Source organism: Myxocyprinus asiaticus, chromosome 40, assembly GCF_019703515.2.
Source record: "Myxocyprinus asiaticus isolate MX2 ecotype Aquarium Trade chromosome 40, UBuf_Myxa_2, whole genome shotgun sequence".
In the NCBI taxonomy this organism is placed as follows: domain Eukaryota; kingdom Metazoa; phylum Chordata; class Actinopteri; order Cypriniformes; family Catostomidae; genus Myxocyprinus; species Myxocyprinus asiaticus.
In genome coordinates, this window is record NC_059383.1 from 23252540 (window position 1) to 23277805 (window position 25266).

At 38.5% G+C, this 25266-nt stretch overlaps 1 protein-coding gene across 2 annotated transcripts in view; it reads left to right on the forward strand.

The window, feature by feature from the left end:
* The window catches only part of LOC127430389 (bifunctional heparan sulfate N-deacetylase/N-sulfotransferase 1-like), a 133004-nt gene that overhangs the window by 70885 nt on the left and 36853 nt on the right, over positions 1-25266 (forward strand). For both annotated transcript variants that reach the window (XM_051680109.1, XM_051680110.1), the window contains one exon: positions 22932-23898. In XM_051680109.1, coding sequence (XP_051536069.1) covers positions 23353-23898 — 546 coding nt within the window. In that variant the 5' untranslated portion in view covers positions 22932-23352. The remainder of the gene's footprint in view (positions 1-22931; positions 23899-25266) is intronic.

Here is a 25266-nt window from a genome sequence, read left to right on the forward strand (position 1 = left end):
GTCGTCTAATTGGTAGTCATTGTAATGAATCTTAAGGATGGTCAATCGTATTTGTTTCCTCTAAAACCCAATAGAGTAAATTCACTCTCCCTCTGTTCCTCGCTCATGTCATCATGACGTATTGCTCGTGGCTTTCCCATAATTCTATAGCAACATCCCCTCTCTCTCTTTCTCTTCTCTTAACCTAAATCCCTTCTTCCCTATTTCATAGTGCAAGAGGAAATCTTCTCATTCCTTGAAGCCACGAGGCATATAGAATATGCCAGAAAGATTAAGGCAGTGGGTGCCCCCCCGTTTCAAGGACCCTACACAATAGCACTTGCTCTCGTTTTTTCATCTTATTACGGAGCACATTCTGCCTGCAGTTATATGTAGGCTACACATTCTTCTTTGAGTGGGTGTCATGTTTGTCCTCGGTTGGGACAGTTTCTCATAAATAGTGGGCAAAGTTGTTTCAATTAGGTGTTCTCTACAGCCTTAACTCTTCATAAATAACAAGGAGGACAAGAAGGGATAGTCAGTTGCAGCCTTGATAGATGATGCATTATATCTAAGCTTGCATGCACACTTATGACTCCAGCTTATTACTTTTTCTGTGGGAGTTTGTACCTAAACCACTTTTTTCTCCCTTTTATTGCTATGGCTCTTGATCGCTGAGCTGTCTTCTCAAGTACTCTGCCCGCAATCATTGCAGCCATTGGGTCCTTTTATTTAGGCACTATAAAGAAATATTTCTGAACTAATACGGATGGTACTCTTACGTTCAAAACTAGGGATGAATGATAATGTCGGTGACCATAATATTGGTATTTGATTCCTGATTTCACATGCAAAATTTGATATGTTTACTCTTTAGTGTGTGTCTTATTATTTTATAGACTTCATAATTTTTAAATGAAGTAATATTGCTTAGTAGTGGTACTGTATGTTGGCTTTAAATGGTGGTGCATTGGTGCTTTATGAGAGAAAGTGAAGACCGTTGCCCTATCAGAAAAAGTTTTTTTATTTTTTATTTTTTTATTAAATGAAACCTGAAACAGTGCTTGTCCTGCCTCAGCACAAATGGAGCCTCTAACAAGAGCCGTGTACAAACTGACATGGGCACTCTATTGTTGTTTGTCTCTAAAGAGTAGCTTTACATAGACATATTATTGTGTTGCCAGTTGTGACAATGGACTCCACTGCAGAACTGCACGCATGCTATTGGCAATCCACTTATGCTCAGTCATATTATTCCCAAACTAATAAAAGCCAGTGCTTTCACACAGTTTGCTTTTAAACAAGGGGTTCAAAAAAGACATGTAAGCTGTTTGATGGACAGAATAGGATATGCCATTGACTCCAGGACAGTGCTCGGATACAATTTACAGTAGATTCTCTGAATTGAATATTTCTGTAGATGCTTCCAGTGTTACTCTCATCAAGGAAATTACAGACAAATGTTTGATTTTTTTGTGCATGTCAACAATAATGAAGAGAAGACGAAAAAGACTCATCGTGACAATAATCAAGTGATTTTGATTTCAACATACTGTTGAGGAAAATATGACAAGAAAAAGAGAAAAAGAAAGAATTGATTCATATAATCCATTCATGGTAGTAGGTTTCTGTAAAAGCACGCTAAATGTAACACTGTATGCTAAACCAAGATTTTTCAAACTTTTTGATGCCAAGGACCCCCAAATATGACTCCCTAAAATACAAAAGTGTCTATATATTTTTATGTATTAAGACTGATTTATGTCTTGAATTTTAAATAGTAAGCATGATATTGTAAAGACAACATGGAGTTTGCTAAATTAAACAGTTGGCTTTTATTTTGTCATTGTACTAAAGCCAAAATAAACTTAAAATATTATCTGGAAAGTGTTTACTTTGTATTTAGTTGACACCATTTTTTTTTTTTCTACCCACTATTAAAGTAATGCTAGGTGTATAAACCTAAAGAAAAATGTCATTTTAATTTTCAGTTCGATTGACATTTTTTTGGTAGACTTTAGAAAGCAGAATGAAACTGTAATAATGTTGAATATTCATAAATGTTTTTACTTATTACTGCATTGTTATTTCCATTTTCCACAGACCCCCTAGCACCCCCTAACAGCCACAAAGGGTTTCCGGGCCCCAGTTTGAAAACCCCTGTCCTAAATTGTCTAAAACATGGAATAGTTCCACAGTGTTAGGAATTCACAAAAACAATACGTTATAAAAAGTAGCTTATACTGTACTTCAGTATACATATTCATTATATGGTAATCATGAGCTCAGGTTTTCCGGACAGTTTTCTTATGTTATTAAATCATTTGTTTGAAACATGTTTAAATGAATATCTATACTCCACATTTTTTTAATGTTTGCATATTTGATATGTTTAGTGTTACAATTTGACATGTTTTTTGTCATATTGCACATTAGTCTCATCTAAAGTGTTATTTTCATTGACTAAAATAAAATGTAATTTAAGACTCAAATTAATTAATTGATGACATGATGAAATATTAACTAAAAGAAAATGTAGGCTGAAAAAAATACGTAAAAATGAGCACTGGACACTACAGAAGCTGTTCTTCTGTGGATTAAATTTTGTACACTTACTCATTTTGCCATTGACTAACTAATTAGACATTAGTTTTGTAAATAGTTTTTTGCAGAATTGAGGCCTTTGTGGAACTTAATTTAAATAGTACATATGTGCAGAACAGCAAAAAATACATTAGCAAACAGTATTCACAGCATTTACATTAAGTGATGTATTTTGGCTGAAAAAGAATATTCAGCAGGAAAATGGATTGTGAATGGTATGATAATATTGGTTAATATGTTTCCTAGCCATGGCCTCTTAAGTCAGCAGAAAATAAAGGTTTTGTTTAGGAGGTTAGGTGGGGCAGACAGGAGTTACGTTGCAGTTAATATACTCTATGCAGTGAACCACAAGGACTGTGCCTCTGGTATAAAATGGGATATTTAATTTAGTTGACTCACTTCTTGAAATTGATTTGATGCAATTGGCCTTTAGCATTATCTCATTCACAAAGGGGTTCCCAGCATCCTAAAGATTAATTCACTGTTATCATTGGAGGTCATTTCGAGGCAAGACTACATTTACTGACCAGAGATAACAAGCAGCAGGCCTGCTATTTATTTTTTCTGACCTTTGTGGCTCAGTTGTCCTCTGAAATATAGGTAACATTTATTTCCTCTGTCTCTGTCTCTCCCTCTCTCTCTCTCTCTCTCTCTGTGTCTCTGTCTCTCTCTCTCTCTGTGTCTCTAGTTTCTACTCTATCCTGCTCTTTGAGAGCACTCGGTAGTTAAAGATGCTAAAAATAGCTTTGTTCTGTCCATGCTGTGCAACCTAATTAAGAGGAGAGGGACTCAGGTGCTTCCAAGCATGGGCTCGGCATGTAATGGATGCCCTTATTCCGATTTGCTAGTGGATACACACTGCCACCAATTATTCCCCGTAGCATGGTTTACGTGTACCTCCAATGACTGAAGACACTCTAAAAGAAGCTGACGGAAGTTTTTTCTACTCCTGTTCCCAGCACACTACTTTTGAAAATGCACATTGTCACAAAAGAACTGTGGAATAAGCAGTTATCTTTAGCATCAAATGCCACCCTGAATAGATTGAATCACATTATTTTGGGAATTCGAGATGTTTTTACTGTTGGTGGAAGCATGTCTTAGGAATACACAAAAAGTGCTACACTTTGCCATGAAATGTCTTTAAAGTGTCCCTGAGGTTAACATCCACGTGTGTCTTGATGGCTAGTTAAATCAGAATATCTCTCCATGCTGCACTTGTGACCCTGCAGATTGTCATTTAAATGAAATTGAAGTTTGGATGACTTTATAAGCGATGGGGTCTTCTCTGCTCTGAGCCATTAAGGTGCACTGAAGGGGGAGATTGAGCTGAAAGCTCATTGATTTATTTTTGTGCCTGTGTGAAACATGTTCCTGAAATACTGGTTTGTCTTGGCTGTGTCTTAGATGTATTTGAGTATTAGTGACTGGTGGAGAGACATGAGTAGATGATGGATCAGCACTGATGGAGCTCATGGTTAGGGACCAGTCAGGGTGATCAAATATTTGTCCACCTGCTGACATAGGTTTTATGTGTATTTTCTTCTCACAATTTTTTGGTTTAGTTTTAATAAGCATGGTGCTATTTTAAAGTGGATTAATTAACAGATGTAACTTCTCAGTGTAGGGCTTTACTGGTTGTTGAGATCAGTGTTACTATCAGAAATAATTAATAATTATTTCTGTAGTTATTAATCAATATTTAAATTAATTAATTGGATCTAACTCATTAAAACCTCATATGGGACTCCAATAAATGTAGTGTGCTACGTTTAGGAGCAAGTTTGGTTATTAGCAATAATTAATAATTATTGCTGATAATTATTAATTATTAAAATCAATAGAACATTGATGAGAATCAATGTTAGCTTTTTTAAATCCTTTAAATCAACAGTTATCAAAGATAATCGTTAATTGTTAACGTCGATGAAACATTAATTAAAATTAACACTAGCTTGTTGATCATTCAAATTCAGTCAAAGATAATTATCAATTATCAAAAATCAATAGAATATTAATAAGGATTAACATTGACGGGGCACCACCCTGAAATCAGGGACTAATAACCGAATATTAAAACAGTCTCAATATTAGATTGTTTTCTTAGGAAAATCGGCATCCGAAGAATATCGATTTTCGGGAAAAAAACAATGAATGAAGGTTTGAATCCGAGCACTGACATCCCATCAGCATGACACAGGTGTATGCAAAACAAACCAAAACACTTCTCTTTGTAATATAAACAAAAGTTTATTTATGCAGTAATATCAATTAATAATTAATACAATGCAGTCAATAAACTTCCGACTTACAACTACAAACTAAACAGTGATATGATTAGATATGGAAATAAAAATAATCCTATAACACATAAGGTGTGTGTGTGACTGTGTGTGACTGTGTGTGTGTGTGTGTGTGTGACAGTGTGTGTGTGTGTGTGTGTGTGTGTGTGTGTCAGTGTGGTTAGTGAGAGAGAGAGAGATTATTAAGTGACAGCCCTAAAGCTGATTTCGCGATAGCTGGAGATAAAGCAGCCGTGTTCATCACTCAGAGACGCGGTTTTACGAGCGGGGCTCGTAAAAGTCCCTTGTTATTTGACTCTTTAATGGATGAACTCAGTTGCTGTCTCACCCGCGATGGCGAAAATGCACAACAGTCCAATTTGGTTGGACCACAATACAGCAAAACAAATTTGTGATAATTAATACCCTGAGTATTAATAATTAGCTGACATGGTGGTCCGTAAACTGTACAAGAAAAAACCTTGAAACACAAGAATAGCACACTATAATATTCTATCTCTGCCCAGACGTAAACCTCTTACTTGAATCGCATGAGGACACAGGTAGAATGTGTTTTCCTCCGTCCTTTAACTCTGACCCGGTTCCTTGAGGCTCGGGTGATGACGGGAGGCCGTTTTCTCGCGCTGTCGGCGGGCGGTACGGCTGTTGATTCTCGGCGGGCTGGCGGAGAACTCAGAAATGTCGACTTGATTGAAGATGGAAGAGAAATCTTTAATCTCTTCACTTCTGTAGGCCAACGGATGAAGATGCGAATTGCTCGGCGGTCTCCTTCAGATCCGTTAGAGTGTTCAGTTGAACACAGAGTAATCTCAACTCGTCCAGCGAGATGGAGATTGTATGGCTACAGTTTCAAGTCGGACATTACTTCCTTATGCCACGAGGCTGCACTGGAGAGCAGCAAAAATCTACGTCCGTATTCGGTGAACTAAGTCGCTGGAAGCCACTTTGGAAGCATTTCAGAATTATTTGAAGTCCTGATGATGTCATGTTTGAGGGACGTTCTGTTGTGTGCCTCATCCAATAGGAGTTGAGTGCTCGATCCTTTAGTGGGCAAGGCTTCATGGATCTGTAGTCTGTTTTGGACTCCCTTTGTTTGATTTTGGCGCGATTTTTGTCAGTAACATTTACGATTTAGAAGGAGGGGGCTTGAGGAATGTTTTTGACTGTTAGGCCTGCCTTTGTCTTCTATCTGAATACATGAGGCCCAACATCAGAGAGCATTTAAATGTGCTGACAGTACTGCTGGACAATAGGACATCGGATATGAACTAGGGATGGGCACAGGTACTCGGATGTGGCAGCAATGATCGATCAAGAAAACGATGATCGATGGTGATTATGCATGATGTGACTTCACTTTATTCGAAATTCAGTCACAATTACCTGACAACTAAACACAAACGTGTCAAAGAGGGAGCTTTAATTTTGAGATAGATTGCGTAGTGATCTCATAGCAACCAAACTGATATACGACGCTGCAATTAATAAAATAAAAATCGTTAATGGATATTATTTAATAAAATTTAATGTTTGTCACTGACTGTAATCCTCCCTGCCCTGGGCGCCGACATGATTGCATGATGTAACACACACCTGCATCTTGACGTAATGGAAGTTGAAGATTTCTGCACAAGTTTCCAAGTTAGAAGCCTGACTGTGGCAGGGCAGAGGGCGTGGCTATGTCGTGATGCTGCACACCCGGCCCCTAATCAGGCTGATCAAGCCCGAGAGGGATAAAGGTGACCAGAGGCAGCAACTCGAGAGAGAGAGAGAGAGAGAGAGAGAGAGAGAGAGAGAGAAAATCACAGGCAGCTGCCCCTGATTATTTATGTTGTTAAGCCGGTTCTCAATGACTCCTTCCCCTTTTACCTTGTTACACTGACATAAAGTGCCATTCCATTGCACTTTCCCCAGTTGAAAGTGGAAATTCAGATTCTCCGAGTTGAATGGAGTCCTTCATGAATCATCATAGCAACAACAATACGGAGCATCGCTGCTTTCCCCACAGGAGCGAACACTTGGGGACACACACACACCAGGTATGTGGCAGTGGACTCAATGCGCTGAAGCAGTGCATATACAGCAGGCAAGTGTTTCAAACAGCTAGACAAAGCACAGCTAAATGTGACAGAATGCAGTGTCTTCAAAACTTAACTTCAACTTAACACGCATATTAAAAACGCAATGGTTATGGTGTCCCCTTTTAAGCCAACTGCGATTTGAAAATAGATGGTTCAGACAGTCACTAAAAAAACTGGTGCGCGCTTACTAAGATTACCACAGTAACCTGTAGGAAGAACAGACATACGTGTGTTGTGCACATTCTTTCATTGAGTTTGGCAGCAAATCATCACATAGTGACAAAATATTATGCATTATATTTTGATTATGCAATATTTTGTACGTTTGGTAGCAGATTATTTTATAACAGCCTAAAATAATGAATAGACGATACACTGAAACATCAAGACGCAATGCAGAAGCCAAAGACGTTTGACAGGCATGTTATTATGTATATAGTGATGTACATGTCATTGCCCCTCGAGTACTCGAGTAGACAAAATGACCAAAATGCCCATCCCTAATATGAATGATGACAGACAAATACCCTGATGCCGACTGCAAATGGCAATGTCAGGAAATTACAAACCATTTAGCTGGGAAGTTCCAAATACAGTTGTGCTCAAAAGTTTGCATACCCTGGCAGAAATTGTGACATTTTGGCATTGATTTTGAAAATATGACTGATCATGCAAAAAAATAACTTATTTTATTTAAGAATAGTGATCATATGAAGCCATTTATTATCGCATAGTTGTTTGGCTCCTTTTTAAATCATAATGATAACAGAAATGACCCAAATGGCCCTGATCAAAAGTTTACATACCCTTGAATGTTTGGCCTTGTTACAGACAAACAAGGTGACACACACAGGTTTAAATGGCATTAAAGGTTAATTTCCCACACCTGTGGCTTTTTAAATTGCAATTAGTGTCTGTGTATAAATAGTCAATGAGTTTGTTAGCGCTCACGTGGATGCACAGAGCAGGCTAGATACTGAGCCATGGGGAACAGAAAAGAACTGTCAAAAGATTTGTGTAACAAGGTAATGGAATTTTATAAAGATGGAAAAGGATATAAAAATATATCCAAAGCCTTGAAAATGCCAGTCAGTACTGTTCAATCACTTATTAAGAAGTGGAAAATTCGGGGATCTCTTGATACCAAGCCAAGGTCAGGTAGACCAAGAAAGATTTCAGCCACAACTGCCAGTAGAATTGTTCAGGATACAAAGAAAAACCCACAGGTAACCTCAGGAGAAATACAAGCTGCTCTGGAAAAAGACGGTGTGGTTGTTTCAAAGGAGCATAATACGAAGATACTCAAACAAAAATGAGCTGCATGGTCGAGTTGCCAGAAAGAACCAATGCCACAAAAAAGCCCGGTTACAATATGCCCGACAACAACTTGACACGCCTCACAGCTTCTGGCACACTGTAATTTGGAATGATGAGACCAAAATAAAGCTTTATGGTCACAACCATAAGTGCTATGTTTGGAGAGGGGTCAGCAAGTATTGTGCTCCTTGAAACAACCACACCGTCTTTTTCCAGAGCAGCCTGTATTTCTCCTGATGTTACCTGTGGGTTTTTCTTTGTATCCCATATTTTCAAAATCAATGCCAAAATGTCACAATTTCTGCCAGGGTATGCAAACTTTTGAGCACAACTGAATATTAAATAATAGCCCAATAGTTACCATTTTTCCCCACTGTTTTAGATACTAATTCAGTTATTAAAATGTTTCAAGCATCACAGATTAAAGAGGCTGCTTGTGTCTATTTTCACTGCTAAAATATCCTTCGACTCATAAAATAAAAATAAGATTTATATATTAGAATTTCATAACAAAATACTATCATAATGAATTGAGTAATATTTAATAAAATAATATTTAAAAAAAAAGGTTTATTTATTTTATTTTAAGCATTACACAGTTCGATTTGATGGAATTTGTTCATGAAATTTAAATGTGTAAATCTTAAAAATATGGGATATATGCCATAACATTAAAACATTTTCCATAGCAGTTATAGCCTATACTTTAGATTTAGACATGAATTGATTCAAATTAACCATGGTTTAGCTACTAGATAAGAACTAGAAAAAACAAAAACTGCTCAAACGTTATATTATTATTATTATTATTATTACTACATATTGCCCAGCCCTAGCTGACAACACATGATGTCAGACTATCAGCATGTTAAAACCCTTTCTGAGAAGTTCCATCTCTTTAATAAGTTTACTTTAGAAAACAGTTTCTTAACGTCATCATTTTCCAAAATTTGCTGTTATTGAGAGCATTAATCAAAGTCTTCATTTTCAGCAGCTTACGCAGTTGCAGTGGGAGAGCGACATAAAAGTAGCAAAATCAGTGCATTTTTAAACAGCCATATTAGTCGTGGCCTTGCTCATCTCCTTTACAACAACCCTGCTACTACCTTAACAATAGCTCATTTGTAACTGTTAACCTCCTTTGAACAATACATGTCAGGCAAATATTTGATTTTAATTGAAAATTTTACTTCAAATCACCTTCTGTGAGAAATGTGAGGACTATGATACTTTTGTGCCATTTAAAGTTATAGATATCTTTAAATTTTGATCTGTGTACACACAGACAGGCGTCTTTTTAGTGGCAACATGCCTTGTTCTGTTTATGCAGTAATTTGCACCATGAATGTTGTGTTTTTACGATGTTTTCAAATTAAAAACAGTTAAACTTTTTTAAATACGAATCTCAGGACAGTTTGGTTTTGTTGTGCTCTGCCCAGCTGTTTTTGAACATAAGAAAGATTGTGAACACTCCATAAAGCTCATCTAATTGGTGTCTGTTGGTTGTGACAGAATCTGCCTAATCATTAGATCACCCTTATTTTATTTTTGAATACATATGACCTTTGCATAAACCACTGTTGTGACAGGAGAGCGGTTTTATTTTCTTCAACGAGGAATCGCAAAAGGCAATTATCACCATTATTAACAATCAAAGAGCAATCATTTAGCAGGTGTCACCTGAATGAGTCTACAATCATGCAAAATTAGCCAATTACACAGAGTATGGGCAATCTCACTGGTAAACAAACAAATGAGAGTGAGCAGAATCTAAAGAACTTTGCAGACGGTTGTTCTTCAGGGTCAGTGGTGCACATGGATGAATCGCGTTCACTGTAGACGAAGCCGTGCTGACAGCAGACTTCCGATCTGTGAGACATGTCAGCCATTCAAAACCAACCGTGAGTAGCCTGAGTAAAGGGTTGTCTGATCAGCTAGTTGTCTAGACAGCCTTTAAATCAGTTAGGGAATAAATCAGTAATTAAATATACCAATTTAAAATTCCATAAACACAGTTATTGTTTGAAAACATTTTATAACATCCACTTTCACAAAACCATCACTAAAGTATATTTTTCATCATTTTAATTACGTATTTACAAATGTCATTTTAATAATATTAAGTTTCATTTCGGAACGACATCTAATGGACTAATCATGATTTTTTACACCCTGATTACCCCAAAGCTTTTTCATAATAATGGAAATAATGGAATGTATTGATTTATGTCATTATTATTTAATTATATTCAAATGTATAGATACGTTTAACAATTTATTTAATTATTGATTCAATTATTTTAAAATAAAGTGCTTTTAACTTACTATTTATTTCCATACTTTTTTTTTTTCCCAATCCCAGTTTCCCAGATTCCTTTCGTCCCCACACTCTTAATCCTCATTTTTAGGGGTTGAGCAGTGCGCCACCTCCCCACCTGTAATCCCATGTCGCCTGTGATAAAAACGGTCAGTTGGGTGTATGATTGCATGTCTTTGGTGTCCGGCTTCTCAGGGTCAGTGCGGTCCCAGTGAAGCAGGAGATTAGGCCCACTGATTAGGACGGACATTAGATCAGCAGTATGGTGGATGCACAGAGACGGCTTAATGCAGCCCATGTTTTGCGTGGATCTTTTTGGCAAGTCAGACTGTCCCTAAGCTTGGCACAGACAGCAGAATGGTGGCAGCACACTGTGTTCTGTCAGGCTGGAGTGTTTACCAGTACAGTTGTATCAAAATTTGCTGTGTGTGTGTGTGTGGATGGTGGGTGTGAAAGCACAGAGGATGAGCTCAGCACACACACCGTCTGGCCTGGCAAGGGCAAATGCAGTCTTCTGCTAAAGAATGGGAGCCCTTGAGATTGGAGCCACCAGCAGGGAAGATTGATTTGTTGCTCTTTGCTGCTTCCACTGTGCCTTCATACATAACGCTAACTTCAAGTGTCCCCTCCATTTCTGCCACAGAAGAAAGTAAAGCACATCTTTACTGTCCTTATATCTCAAGTAGTTTGGATCTGTTGAGATTTCTTGAGCATAAACCCATTAAACAAGGTTTTCTAGAGACAATTGACTGCTACAAACATTGTGATACCTGCACAAAAAGGGTAGTTCACCCAAAAATAAAAATGATTTAATTTTCTCACACACAAGTTGTGTTCCATGGAAGAACGTCATATGGATTTGGAACGACATGAGGGTGAATGAATGACAGAATTTTTTTGGGTAACTAACCCTTTAAGGTAGCTAGATGCATCCCTGCATGATTTCCCTACATCCCTACATTGTAATTACCTCTCTTAAATTGATTTCCTGGAACAGTAAACGGATCTGCAGATCAGAGTCCCTTTTGCTGTATGCAGTGAAGGTTCAGGTTTCACGTCGTCCACTCAATGTGCATTTATCTCGCCATTTTCGTTGGCACATTTGGTCCTCCCAGATAAACAGGATTAGGGATTTAGGATTACACTTCGCTGACCTTACCCAGATTGTGCTGTGTCTAGGCCTTTTGGGTATTTAATACTGTTCGTCAGTTCAGCTTTCAAAGCCCTGAGGAGTTTGCTAACCGTTTGTCCTACTAGCGTCTGCACCCGTTGAACCAAACAATCTGCTCAGTGGAGATGTCTTTATGTAGCTCTTGTTTGCTCTTATCCTATCAGTCTCTTTATCTCTTGCTCTGTCTCTCTGACTGTCCATTTCATCCCTTTCTCTCCTATCCTGTTTCATTTAATATCTGACAAAACACTAATAAAATGTTTTTGTGAGAAACATTTAAAAGGGCCAGGCATTTTTGTGGCATTTTATTTCCTTTAAGTCAACTTATAATGTAAGTCAATGTCTCTTGTCATATTTTAGATTTTTACATCACAGTTTTCCACATATTTTTTTTTTATCCCTTTTTCTCCCAATTTTGGAATGCCCAATTTCCACTACTTACTATGTCCTCGTGGTGGCGCGGTTTCTCGCCTCAATCCGGGTGGCGGAGGACAAGTCTCAGTTGCCTCAGCTTCTGAGACCGTCAATCCACGCATCTTATCACGTGGCTTGCTGTGCATGACACTGCGGAGACTCAAAGCATGTGGAGGCTCATGCTACTCTACGTGATCCATGCACAACTTACCACGCACCCCATTGAGAGCGAGAACCACTTAATCGTGACCATGAGGAGGTTACCCCATGTGACTCTACCCTCCCTAGCAACCGAGCCAATTTGGTTGCTTAGGAGACCTGGCTGGAGTCACTCCGCACACCCTGGATTTGATTTCGCGACTCCAGGGGTGGTAGTCAGCGTCAATACTCGCTGAGCTACCCAGGACCCCTTTCCAACCTTTCTTTGTCCTTAGAATTAAAAAAGGCTTGCTTCTGTCCATTTAAGAGCTCCAAATATAAACGATGTGTTTTATGATTGGCTAGACTCAAGTTGCTGACTAAGAAATAGAGCAAAACAGTGCCTGCCAACTTTTTCTGCCATCTTGGGTCGGGAAGTATTTTTTCCCATTCATTTTTTTTTTTCTCCATTGGTTTTTACTATAGTAGTTTGGAGACACAAACCAACCAGCTCTGAGGTGAATCACACAACATTACAAACTTTGATTTTAAGCCAAAAAAAAAAAAAAAAAAAGTATTTGACTATGTACTTTTTTTCATGAGGGCATGAACTCCCATGAGGCGTCAAAAATGACAATCAAATAGAAAAAATGGACAAGACAAAAATTTATGGAATTTTACTTCCTGAACCAGACTGTTGCACTCTAATATGACTCAGCTAAGCCAGGTTTGCAATAGGGCAAGTTAACATGCTGTGAGAGCTTCTTTAGACTTTTCTATAGCCTCGTTAATCAGCCTTTTATGAGCCTTTCATAATAAACAAACAGTTTTTTCGTTGGCATAGTTAATGTCAATGAAACACGGGGCCTGGGTAGTGGTAAAATACGCTAGCTACCACCCCTGGAGTTTGCTAGTTTGAATCCCAGGGCGTGACTCCAGCCAGGTCTCCTAAGCAACCAAATTGGCCCGGTTGCTAGGGAGGGTAGAGTCACATGGGGTAACCTCCTCGTGGTCGCTATAATGTGGTTCGTTCTCGGTGGTGCGCATGGTGAGTTGAGCATGGTTGCCGCGGTGGATGGCGTGAAGCCTCCACACGCGCTATGTCTCCGTGGCAACACACTCAACAAGCCACATGATAAGATGTGCGGGTTGACGGTCTCAGACACGGAGGCAATTGGGATTCGTCCTCCGCCATCCGGACTGAGGCGAATCACTACGCGACCACAAGGACTTAAAGCACATTGGGAATTGGACATTCCAAATTGGGAGAAAAAAAAAATGTCAAAAAAAGACAACCAAAACTTTGAAATTACTAGTTAGTAGGCTAGTAGAATTCTCTGCTTATGATGAGAACGTTTCCATTATTTGATAGTCAGCCCATTTATACTTCACTAAAGCAAACAGTATTTTTAAGCAGTACTTTTGTGATGTAAATTGTTTGCTTGCTGTTGGTAGATTCTCAAATAATGGTAAATTCAGAATGGTCAATTCAGAATTTTACTTTTTCCTAATTTTCTCTCTGTGGGTACCGCTGATCACCCATACAGTATCTTTTCTTAGTCACAAGGCCTCTTATGCCCCATACATAGGTGCCTGAATAAAAATAATAATAATAAAAGATATTCAAACACAAATACTGGACTGCTGTCATTCAGCTTCAAAACAAACAGTTGATCTTATCTTTTAATATCCAAGTGCACTCAATTTATGAACTCTTTGCAGTGCTTGAAGTGAAAGAAAAAACAATTGCAGATACTCTCCTTGTTAGTAGTGTTCTCAATTTTTTTGGTAAATAAATGCTACATTTTGTTCACAACATATGTTAATTTAAAAATAAATAACTGAATTTTTAGGGTTTATACAATACGGCAGGGCTCTTCAACTATTCACTTGCGTGGGCCAGATTTTCCAGATGAAAGCTAAAGGGGGGCCAAACTTTTTTTATGTATTTATCTTACCTAAAACTTTCATTGTAACTAACATGTTAACATGAAAAATAAAAAACTGTTAATAAAATATTTATATTTTACATTAATAAATACATTTACATTAAAATCGTCTGGGTATTTAATTAACATTTTTAAGGTCTGGACATAAATTCCTTAAAATCTGGCTGAAGAACAAACATGACCTCAAACCCTCAAATAGCAAATAGTTTTGATTAACATCACTTTGAAAATAAAACCATATATTGTAGGGTTATTGTTTATGAAAACAGAGGCAGAACATTTAAATCTGCTAAAGTCTGTATCTATATTGATAAGATCAACCTGAATAAGAAAACAATGGCTATCTACTGTAGAACTGTCTTTTTACATAAAATAAATGTACTGTAAATCTAAAAAAAGAGCCATTTTTGTTTTTAATTTTTCTCTATTATACTTCCATTCTATGAGAGAAAAATTAGCTTGAACACAAGAAGTATGGAAAATAAAGGCAAACTTTTCTGTGTGTTTTCTTTGAAGGTTCCATTTTCATCAATTTATCTTTTGTTGAAAAAGGTTGTGCATATGAGCTGACATGACTTCTGTAACAGTTGTGACATTTTTTTTTAAGCATGTAGATTTGACTGCACCCAGCAGCAAAGCAATTTGCAGAAATACATTTGAATCAGATGCGATTTAAAAGTGCTCACCTAAACGTTGTTGGCTCATGTTTTAGAGAGCATTGTAACTGAACTATGCCCAGACAAGCTTAAACACACGCTTCAGAATTGGACCATGGATCGCCTGACAACCGCTGATGCTGTTGCATGTGTTGAGTGTTGGTAAACTCACTGCTGAGATTTGCGCAGAGAGCGCTTGGACGTTTCGACTGTGACACAATTTTATCAAAATCAGTCAGAGGTTCAGATTAAAGTTAGTCGTGGGTTGCATCGAATCACCCACTGACATAAATCAAATAAAAAAATTACACCAAGACAGGAGACTCTAAGAAGTGATGGTATGCAAGAAAAACTGCCAGTACTCTGTAAACTAAATTACAGAAGTGCATTAACTGCGTACAGGTGAGTACATGGACTCTTTGAAATATTTTTGTAAAAGATCAATCAGACCCCACTACTTTGGTTGTCTCCAGGCCCCCATTAACCTATTTTCCATCCTTTTTTCACGCTGTTTTGTTATTGACAGTGAAAATGTGAAGGAAACATTTTTTTTGCGAAATTTGCCGTCTTCTGCCTGTTTCCATTCAAATGGTCTTTTATAGATAAACTGTGTGCATGATGATGTCATGCTTAAAAAAACACTTTAAGTGTAAGTTTTGATAAGTTTTGCTTTATTGCAAAAGAAATCTGCCCTTAAGCCATTTCCATGCAGAAATGTGTGTTTATCGCTAATTGTGTACCTTTCGCCTCCCAGATGTCCCTAATTTTTGTCCCCCGAAGTCTTTGTAAAATGGGGAGAGTATTAAAACAATTCATTGAAATTAGCCAGCTTACTGTCATTTTAATTTCCCAAATAAATGCAATCAGAAGAGGAGGAATTGCAATCAAAAGGGAGCAGATGCCCTTCTGATAGGATTGTAATATTGGTCCTGATGTTGCGCCTATCAAAGGTTGCCAGCGGTTCCGACCCAAAAGTGAATCATCATGGCCCTGTTCAAGCTGGCAACCTGCACCAATTAATGGGGGAAACTTTCAGTTTTAGCATAAGAACCATCCATCAATGTGTATATGCTATGTGCACAGCTATTAAAGACAAATTGATGCGGTGTAATATCAGGGTTTACATATGATACATTCCTGATATTCAATAGGCTGTTTTGCACAATCATCTAATCTAAAGCATCGCCATCACAACTGCATTGTGTCCCACATATTTGTCCAGCAACTTTTAACGACCAACTGAACTTGATTGTCATCTAAAATTAATTTTAGCGTCATAATACAATTTACATTTTCTGAAGAAGCTCAGCAAATGCGATACGAGGTAAAGAGGGTTAGATTTAAAATCTTTAAAAGTTTTAAAAGGTTCAAAAGCTCATTTTCTGAAAGTGAACTCAGCATTGGACAAATAGTTCTGATAGTTTATAGTCTTGAAATAGTGTAGAACATTCTGAGAATGTCAATCAGCTGACTTTTTTTCTTCTATAGAACAGGGTAAGGCTAATTTAAGTTTGTGTACAGAAAAGGCAAGTATATAGGCCTAACAATATGATTTTTTCTTTGGTAATTTATTTTTTTAATTTAATGCTTTTTTCAGTTGGTAATTTAATTTAATTTTGCCGGCATTTTTTCAAAAATAAGCTAAACAATAATTTTATAGAATTGGGCTATGTTAGTGTTCCCAAAAAGCACACTGAAGCTTCTCCTAGAATTGTGTATTTATTTTTAATTTAAAACATCTTTGTGCAACTTAAATAAATAAAAAGATGGCTACTCCGATTAAATTAATCGCAAAGAGTGGCCATTGTTCTCTGTGCACTTGTCGATGACAGATATTTGTGTTGGCACTCCTGGACGTGTCATGATGCAGATGTGTTTGCAGCATCGGATCTGTGCAGGTATGCCGTTAAGACCAATCCATAACAGTGCGAGTAATGCTTCACGTACAACAAATTGGCTTTCAAGGATATATACATTGTCATCATGATCAACACAGGCTAACAATTGGGGTAAATTCTGTCATGTGACACTATATTTTTGTTTTAATTTTCTCAACAAAAAACACTACCTAAATAAAGCAGACACAAGCAGAGCAGATGCTTTGCTTACAAATGTGAATACATTGAAGACTACTAGCACGTTTCAACAGTGAAGAAAAACTTTTGAAGAATGCTTGTTTTCGCCCCTCCCTCCCTTTTGTCTTACAGATGCAATTCTCCTCAAGTCATCATTTTGAATGTTGCTCTTCTACTCTGAGTTCATTTCATTTCCTGTGACCTGCAGCTGATTATTTGTCTCTTTAACAAATTAGATGATTTAGCCTGTCCTCTGTTATTGTAGGTTTAGACTGAGTTTCTGACAGAACCAGGGGTGGTCAGAACCAGCATTAGTCTCAGTCTGAAGACTTTCATGAGTAGGAACAGACATCATCACGTGCTCCAAACAGTGTCCATAATTTTGAATGTTCAATGGCACTGTACCGATAATTTTATTTATTTTTATTTTTTTTTAGGTCTGCCTGCAGTTAAAGCTTGGTTGAAACTGCAACCCCTGGCAAAAATTATGGAATCACCACACTTAGAGGATGTTCACCCAGTTTTTTACTTTGTAGCAAATAAACGAATCACAGATATGACACAAAAGTACTAATTGTGATATTTATTTATTTTATTTTGTTGTTGTTGATGATTCCATAATTTTTTCCTCAACATTGAGTGATTCCATAATTTTTTCCTCTTCTTGATCAGAGAATTATTGTATTATATATTTAATTAATATATTTAATTAAAATAATGTAATTTAATTTGTTTGAGGGATGTTTCACAAAGCCATAATGTTCAGCTATTAAACAAAAATTGTTTTGTGTCATATCTGTGATTAGTTTATTTACTATGAAGTAAACAATCTGGGTGAACATCCTCTTAAGTGTGGTGATTCCATAATTTTTACCAGGGGTTGTAGTCCTGCACAGCAAGCTGTCCAGGTCGACCTGCCAGACATTGTCCTGCGGTCCTGGCACGCAGATGCATGGCACTTGTTCCAGGAAGTGTCCAATGTCTCTGAGTGACAATGAATGTGATTGAGCTGTTTTTATCATCCTATACTTACTATTCATTACTTTGCTTTGACATAAAACAAGAAAGGGAGAGATTGAGGATGCACATACAAGATACAGTTAGGGATGGGTCACGATGGGACATTACGTTATGTCGTGTGTTACAGAGATTTTTGAGTGTTGTTTTTTTTAAGATGGTGTGTCAAGTGAAAACTGGTCCACCTTTTAAAAACTTGACTCCTGCATCCTATTCCATTCTGTTGCACTCCATCTAGTGGTTTGTGAATGCAAAAATACATCTTGTGTTAACGCTAGGATTGGGCACAAGTACTAGAGTTCTCCGAAGTGACAGAAATGATCGATCATGAAAACGATGATCGATAATGTTCATGCGTGATGTGACTTTTCACTAAATTCGAAATTCAGTGAAAACTACACAAACGTGTCAAAGTGGGGCCTTATGTTTTATTTTGAGATTGATTATGTCATGATTTTCGCTGGCACCTTGCAGTCTGAATCATCAGCAACAAGCTTGAACACAGCACACCATGACTGTCTGTCCAGGTGCAGCGACAGTGCTCAACAGCCTGGAGAAGCGCACACACTCCAGATGACTTCTTACTTTCAAACAGCTAAACAGAGCGCAGCTGAATGGAACAGAACACAGAGTCTACTTAACATTTTCTACTTAACATTTCGTATTAAAAATGTGATGGTTATGGTCTGTCCAGTCAGGCCAACCGTAGTTTGCAAATGCACTGTTCAGCTAACGCTTATTAAGATAATTATACTAGCCAGAAGGAAGAGCAGAGAGATTTCTTAGCATTCTTTCACTGAGTTTGCCAGCGAGTCTTCACATAATGAATGAATGAATGAAAATATAATGCAATATTTTTGATTATGCCATTTATTTCCTAATTTTTAACAGACTACGTTATAACAGCTTATAATAATGAATATATGAGACACTGGAACAGTAACGAGACCTAGTGCAGTAGCCACAGACATCTGTCTGACATATATGTACCTAGACCCCCCTCCTCCCCCCAGCAATTTGAATCCTCGAGTAGAAAAAATGACCAAAATGCCCATCACCACAAAACACCCCCTATGAAACACAGCCAGTCAGGGTCATGTAAACCCAAAACCAGGGTAAATATACAGCGTTTCCTTTTATACAGATTGGTTAACTATTTGATCAAGCAACCCACCAACTAGTCGATTTTGAAAAATACAGTTTAACACATCCCTAGTGAGTGCAGATTGGCTCCAAATTAAATTTTTCCATTTAACTACAGTACAGAGACAGTCACTCGGTTGAACCCTCAAACACCTGAGAATGTTGATATTCTTTCTTTTTCTTTTTTCACTCCAGACCCATAACTTTTATATTTTGTGCCAGATCAATGCAGGAGATTATGTACATGTCGCTATTCTGATTTATTTTTCGATTGCACTCTTAACGGGGAAATTGCAAAGCTTTAACATTTTAACACACTGGCTTGTTTGCATTGAAGTACAATAATGTGTTTAAACTAACTTTATCTTACAGCCTGCCTTGTTTATTAGTGTTATGAATTCTGCCTGTAGTTGTTGTCAAGCATTGTCTGGCCTCACGATTCAAGAAACACTCAACAAAATTTGAAAGCCAGAGCTGACAATACAGTGTGAGCTGTTGAGAATTAAGCTATGCTGTGCCTTTGAGATATGGAGTGTTATGGAAACTATCCTGCCATCAGAAAATGGCTTTTGTGCAGGCAGGGTGCATTTTTTAACACGTCTGGTGAGCTTTGAGACTGAAAAAAAAAGAAGAAAAAAAAAGAAACACGAAGAAAGATCTGGGACAGAAGAAACTTGCTGGCAACGTGAGATGGTGATGGGTTTCTAAATGTCAGGGTCCTTATTTTTCCATGCCTTGACACTTTTGTTTCTAAATTTTTCATCTCTATTCTAGTTCTAACCCATCAGCATTTTATTTATTTATTCATTGATTTTTGTTTTGCCGTAGTCTTAAAATACGTTAACGGCAGGTTTCTCTTTTTATAGACCTGAAATATAACTTGATAGACTGTAGACCTTTTTTTGAGCCAAGAGCTAAATATCCTGAGTGATGATGAATGTAAAGTATGATGTAGAGGGTGAAGATTCTTTTTAACCCCATATATTTGCATTAAAATAACCAGTTAATAGTCTCTTTCTCTTTCGCCCTCATAATATAAAACCTGGATTCATAGATTTCTGTCTGTAAAAACTTTCATATAATTACAGATTCCAGACGTGTTTTTTTTAATAGCAGTTATTTACACTTGGCTGTAAAGGAATCTCGTATATTTGTTAGTGGTGCTTGCCAAGGTTAACATTACTATTGCTATTGCTCATACTTTGATAACATCAACTTTAGTAATATTAATCCCTACCCTAAATTTTAAACTTTGGTGCTCTACACATTCTGGAAAGGTGTGCGATGACTTTAAGTGATCAGATCTTTCACCTAGTGGGCGATTATAATTAATAATTATAATTTATAATTATCTTTATTTATCACACATTATACATTTGCACATATACAGTGAAATTCTTCTTTTTCACATATCCCAGCTAGGCTGGGGTCAGAGTGCAGGGTCAGCCATGATACAGCGCCCCTGAAGCAGATAGGGTCAAGGGCCTTGCTCAAGGGCCCAACAGTGGCATCTTGGCGGTGCTGGGGCTTGAACCCCCGACCTTCTGATCAGTAACCCAGAGCCTTAACCGCTGAGCTACCACTGCCCCATGATTAAAACAATTCCCAAAGATTCACAGTGAAGGAGGACACGAGCCATATCTGCAGACCAGAATGTTATATAGAATGGACTTGGGCCAGTAAGCAACACCTTTGTATCCACTCAGTACACCACACCATTACTCTAGAAACCACAGCGAAGTGCTAAACGCCACTCAGAACCCTTTAGCAACCACATAAAAATGCCTTGGCAACCACCCACAACAATCTAGCAGCGTTTCATTGAGTTTTGAATGGGCAAACACCTCTCTTTCTACTGTGGAAAAAAATGAGTCCGTAAATAGCAATGTTCCTACCATTTATAAAACTCCCCCTCTCTCCTAAGTGAAACCATGCTGTATGCTACTAAACCAGTTCATGTCCTGAAAGAGTTTTTTCTGGGTGTTGGCTCTTGCCTCATGTCATTTGAGTCTTACTGTTTAGAGAGCATGCAGAACACGATGGGTTGGTTCAGTTATCTCTAGCTGAGATTTCTGCATATTAAAGAAGTGGGCTCTCAATAGGAAAGCTCTGTAACTGTAATCCGACCTCTGATGACACGCTGACTGCTGTTCACGTTCCCCTACTCTGCACAATGAGAGCCCAGTGACAGGTATTGTGGTGTGTGCTTAATCTTGGTGTAAAGGAAAGGGGATGTGGAGCTACTTGCTGCATTCTTGAGTCCCTTGAACCCAGATTTGACTTTTTGTTTCATAAAACCCATTTTCCCCCTTGCCCTTTACCTCATACACCACAAACACCTTCATCCATTTCTCTAAACCTCACCAGTCCCTAAAATTCCTGGTGGGGATATTGGATCTTACAAGTGAAAGGGAAAGTTATCATCTGTTTTAGGATTGTGAATATGAAAGGATTTTCATATGCTGTACTCCCAGCAACCTTTTGAAGGGATAAAAAAAAGGCTTTCTCTTCAACTCTCCTATTTCTCAGGCAAGTTTATTCCCCTTTATCATCTTTTTAGAGGTGTACTCTTATGCTGTTGTTTTGTTTTGTTTTTTTCTCTGTCTTTATTCATTTTTATCCTCAAACCCCATGCGAGGCTTTGATTCTTTGTTCTATGCTCCCTTTTCACATAACCCATACATTTAGTGGGTCTTTGACTTGTATTGCAAATCAGACATGTCGTGTCTTGTTGCTTCTCTTTAGTCTTGCCTCTGAAGCCTCTGTGTACCATTGTTTGCTCCTCTCTGTTGTTAAATGACATGTGGAACCATAGTGATGGCCATGTGTAGCTATAGAGCGTGCATCCTCTGAAAGGTGGTATTGAAACTCAACAAAAACCAAAACCACTGTGCACTTAAACAGAGTAGTCATCTGAGTCATCAGAGTAGTCAAATTGTTTGTTTAGGTGTCTACTTGATGGGAAAGGTTTGGGAACTTTGTTTTTGCAGCCTTGTCCTTTTGTCCAACATGAGATTTTATGTAGTTAGAGATGTTTTTGAGAGTTGTGTGAGGAATGTTTGAAAGCTTTTGGTAGTGGCAGCTGATCAAAGTGACTCTTTCAAGGGTGATGAGTTGTTTAGCAATTTGATGACATTTACAACCCCCCGTGGTGACCATGTACCATCCCACAATGTCCTTTCCCACTTTGCTTACCACTTCATGACTGCCCTCACCTTTAGCTTTTGAGTCGGCCTGCATCAATCGCCATCAGATCCCTCCTCATTCTGAGTTTTGTATTTGGTTAGTGCTAATCTGAATCGCACTCAACTTTTTCACCTGTGCCACACTTTGCTCTAAACCCTTCATTTAAGATGAAAAGATTAAATGACTATTGGCCTTTGGCCTTTGAAGTGCATGAAGGATAGTGAGGATACTTTTTTAAAGCCTTCTCTAATCAATACAAGCTGTCGCCATTATCCTGTAATCCTGGCATTGCCTTTGTAAATGCCTCTCTAGACACTCTTGGTTTTCAGTGAAAATAATCTCAGGTTCTATTGCTACCACAGCATCATGTAGGTTTCGCTTTTGCAGCCATCTTTCAGAGAAGGTAACGCAAGAGTAACTTGTGTGGTCTATTCAAAATGGATTGACTTTGCAAATGGTTGCACAATAGAATTAAATTGTAGGATTTTTTGGTCCACAAGTAAAAATGTATTCTTTTGTGTTAATAGCAATAAAGTCCAGAGTAATTTTTTTAAATTAACATTTGATTTCTTCTTGTTTAGGTAAACTGGAGGACTCAGCTACAATGCTTTGGGCATGATCTGCCCAGAGTATCCAGTGCCGAAAAACAAGAAGCCAGCTTCAACTAGTCGGGTGTCCAGAATCTTCTGTAGATATCATCCAGTGATAAGGAATTAGAAAGTGTAGAGAAGGGGCTTAGGGGTTTGGGCAGGGGGCTGCTGGTGCATGTGGGGGCTGTGCCCATCCCTTGCTGCAGAGTGGAAGCCCGTCTCGCCCATGCCGTCCCCTGCCCAGGCCAGACTCGCCACACTCTGCAATGGTGACATGAGTGCCTGCATTACGGAGGAGCCCAAAATAAACCCATCTTTTTCACTGTCTTTCTGTAGAAAACAAATAATAGACTTGAATGTTTACTTGTGAATAGAGGACTGTGTACATACTGATTAGCGTGGCCGCAAGGTGATGATGCTGATGTGTGGGCGTGTGAGGCGGCTCTTCCGTCAGCTCACACTGCAGACCAGCCTGCTGCTGCTCTTCCTTTTCTGCATGGTCAGTGTCCTCATCTCAGCTTATTTCCTGTATGGAGTCAAACGGGAGTTTGAACCAGCAGGAGTTGGGAGTGTTGTGGTCCCAGAAGAAGGTATGGCCGATTGGGAAGATCCCTGGGCAACTCCCTCCCCTCCATCAGCAAGGGTGCTTCCCGCAAGAACTGCCAAACCAGCGGACATGTCTCGAACTGACCCTGTGGTGCTGGTCTTTGTGGAGAGCTTGTACTCCCAGTTGGGCCAGGACATCGTGGCCATTTTGGAATCTGGGCGATTCCGCTACCAGACAGAGATTGCACCTGGAAAGGGCGATATGCCTACACTCACAGACAAGAACCGGGGCCGATTTACACTGGTCATCTACGAGAACATCCTCAAGTATGTCAACCTGGATGCCTGGAACAGAGAGTTGCTGGACAAGTACTGTGTGGAGTATGGTGTTGGTATCATTGGATTTTTCAAGGTGAGCCATTTCGTGTTGTACAGCTTGACCTTTCATAGCAAATTGTCTCACATATGGGTGTTAATGTGGCTTTTAATTCCAGTGGGTCAGTCACTTCTCTAATTGATCTTCCGACTGACATTTCATAGTCTGATTCAGTGTTAGGCAGCAGACATAATGCCAACAGAAGGGGGCTTGGGGCATTATGTTAAACATTGCAGTAATAGCACAATACTGCATGTGAATTGCCTTGTTGATTGTCTTAGCTCTTGTTCTTTGATGGAGCTGCTAAGAGAGATCAGTAAGACGAATTAGTCAGTCCTATAGTGCAAGCGGTGTCTGCACATTTGCCTTTTACTCATTGCTGTCTGTCAGTGCCAGCTTGAAAACCTCTTCTCCCTGTTTTAATGTATTGTTTGCCTTAGGCCAGGCCCGCTTTTATTACTCCCACTAGTTTGAATGCAGTACACTAATTGTTAGTGGAGGTTAACCCAGTTAATGAGACTGTTAGAGACTCGCCTGCAGCTGGAGGGTGAGGATATCAACACGTCTTAAAAGGAACCACATGAAATTTGCGCTCGTTAATTTTATTGACTCCTGCTTCTCAGTCTCCTAAGCTGTTTTTTACATGAGCCTCTACTGTTTACAAACTAATAGAAGCAGTCCAACCTCAGTCCCTGATTGGCTGGAAATTCTGTTTTTACTTGTTCAGGCAGTTAGCATCCCTTTTTTCTGGGTTACACTATTTCAGTGACTTAGACCCTTGAGCATGTCTAATAACAGACCTTGAGGATGCATGGTTCAGCAGACCAAACCTTTCCCCTTAAAACGATGCCTCCAGTTCACTCCAGTAATGGAGCATGCATAATTACCTTCACATCAAGCCTTGACTTGCATCTGACAGTGCTACATCACGGCAAAGCGCATTTATCTCCCTGTACTTGGAGAGAAGATGTATGAACACACACAGAAACACTAAATTATCATGGTGGACACCAGCATTTCAACTCTTAATTACGCTTGGATGCATCAACAAGTTCAAGCTCTTGTTTGCCCATCTATTAGATGTCTAAACTAATCCCATATCCATAGACTTAATGTGTAATTGGAATAAAACAGAAACTATTTAACAGAGACGGGCCACTTCTATTAAAATGAATGGGAGAAATTGGAACGGCCAAATGGTCAAAGGATGTAGAAAGTCCTTACAGGTAAAATAGCCAATCAGCTTTTAGAGACCGACATCGCCTGTTAGTTAACTCGAGAACGCACATGCATTAGCTATACAAGCCAGGAATATTTTGTTTTTAAATTGTGCTTCTTGAGGCAAAGAAGCACAATTTATGATACCAGTGTTGTCAGGTTTAGCTGCTGATTTGAAATGTGTTC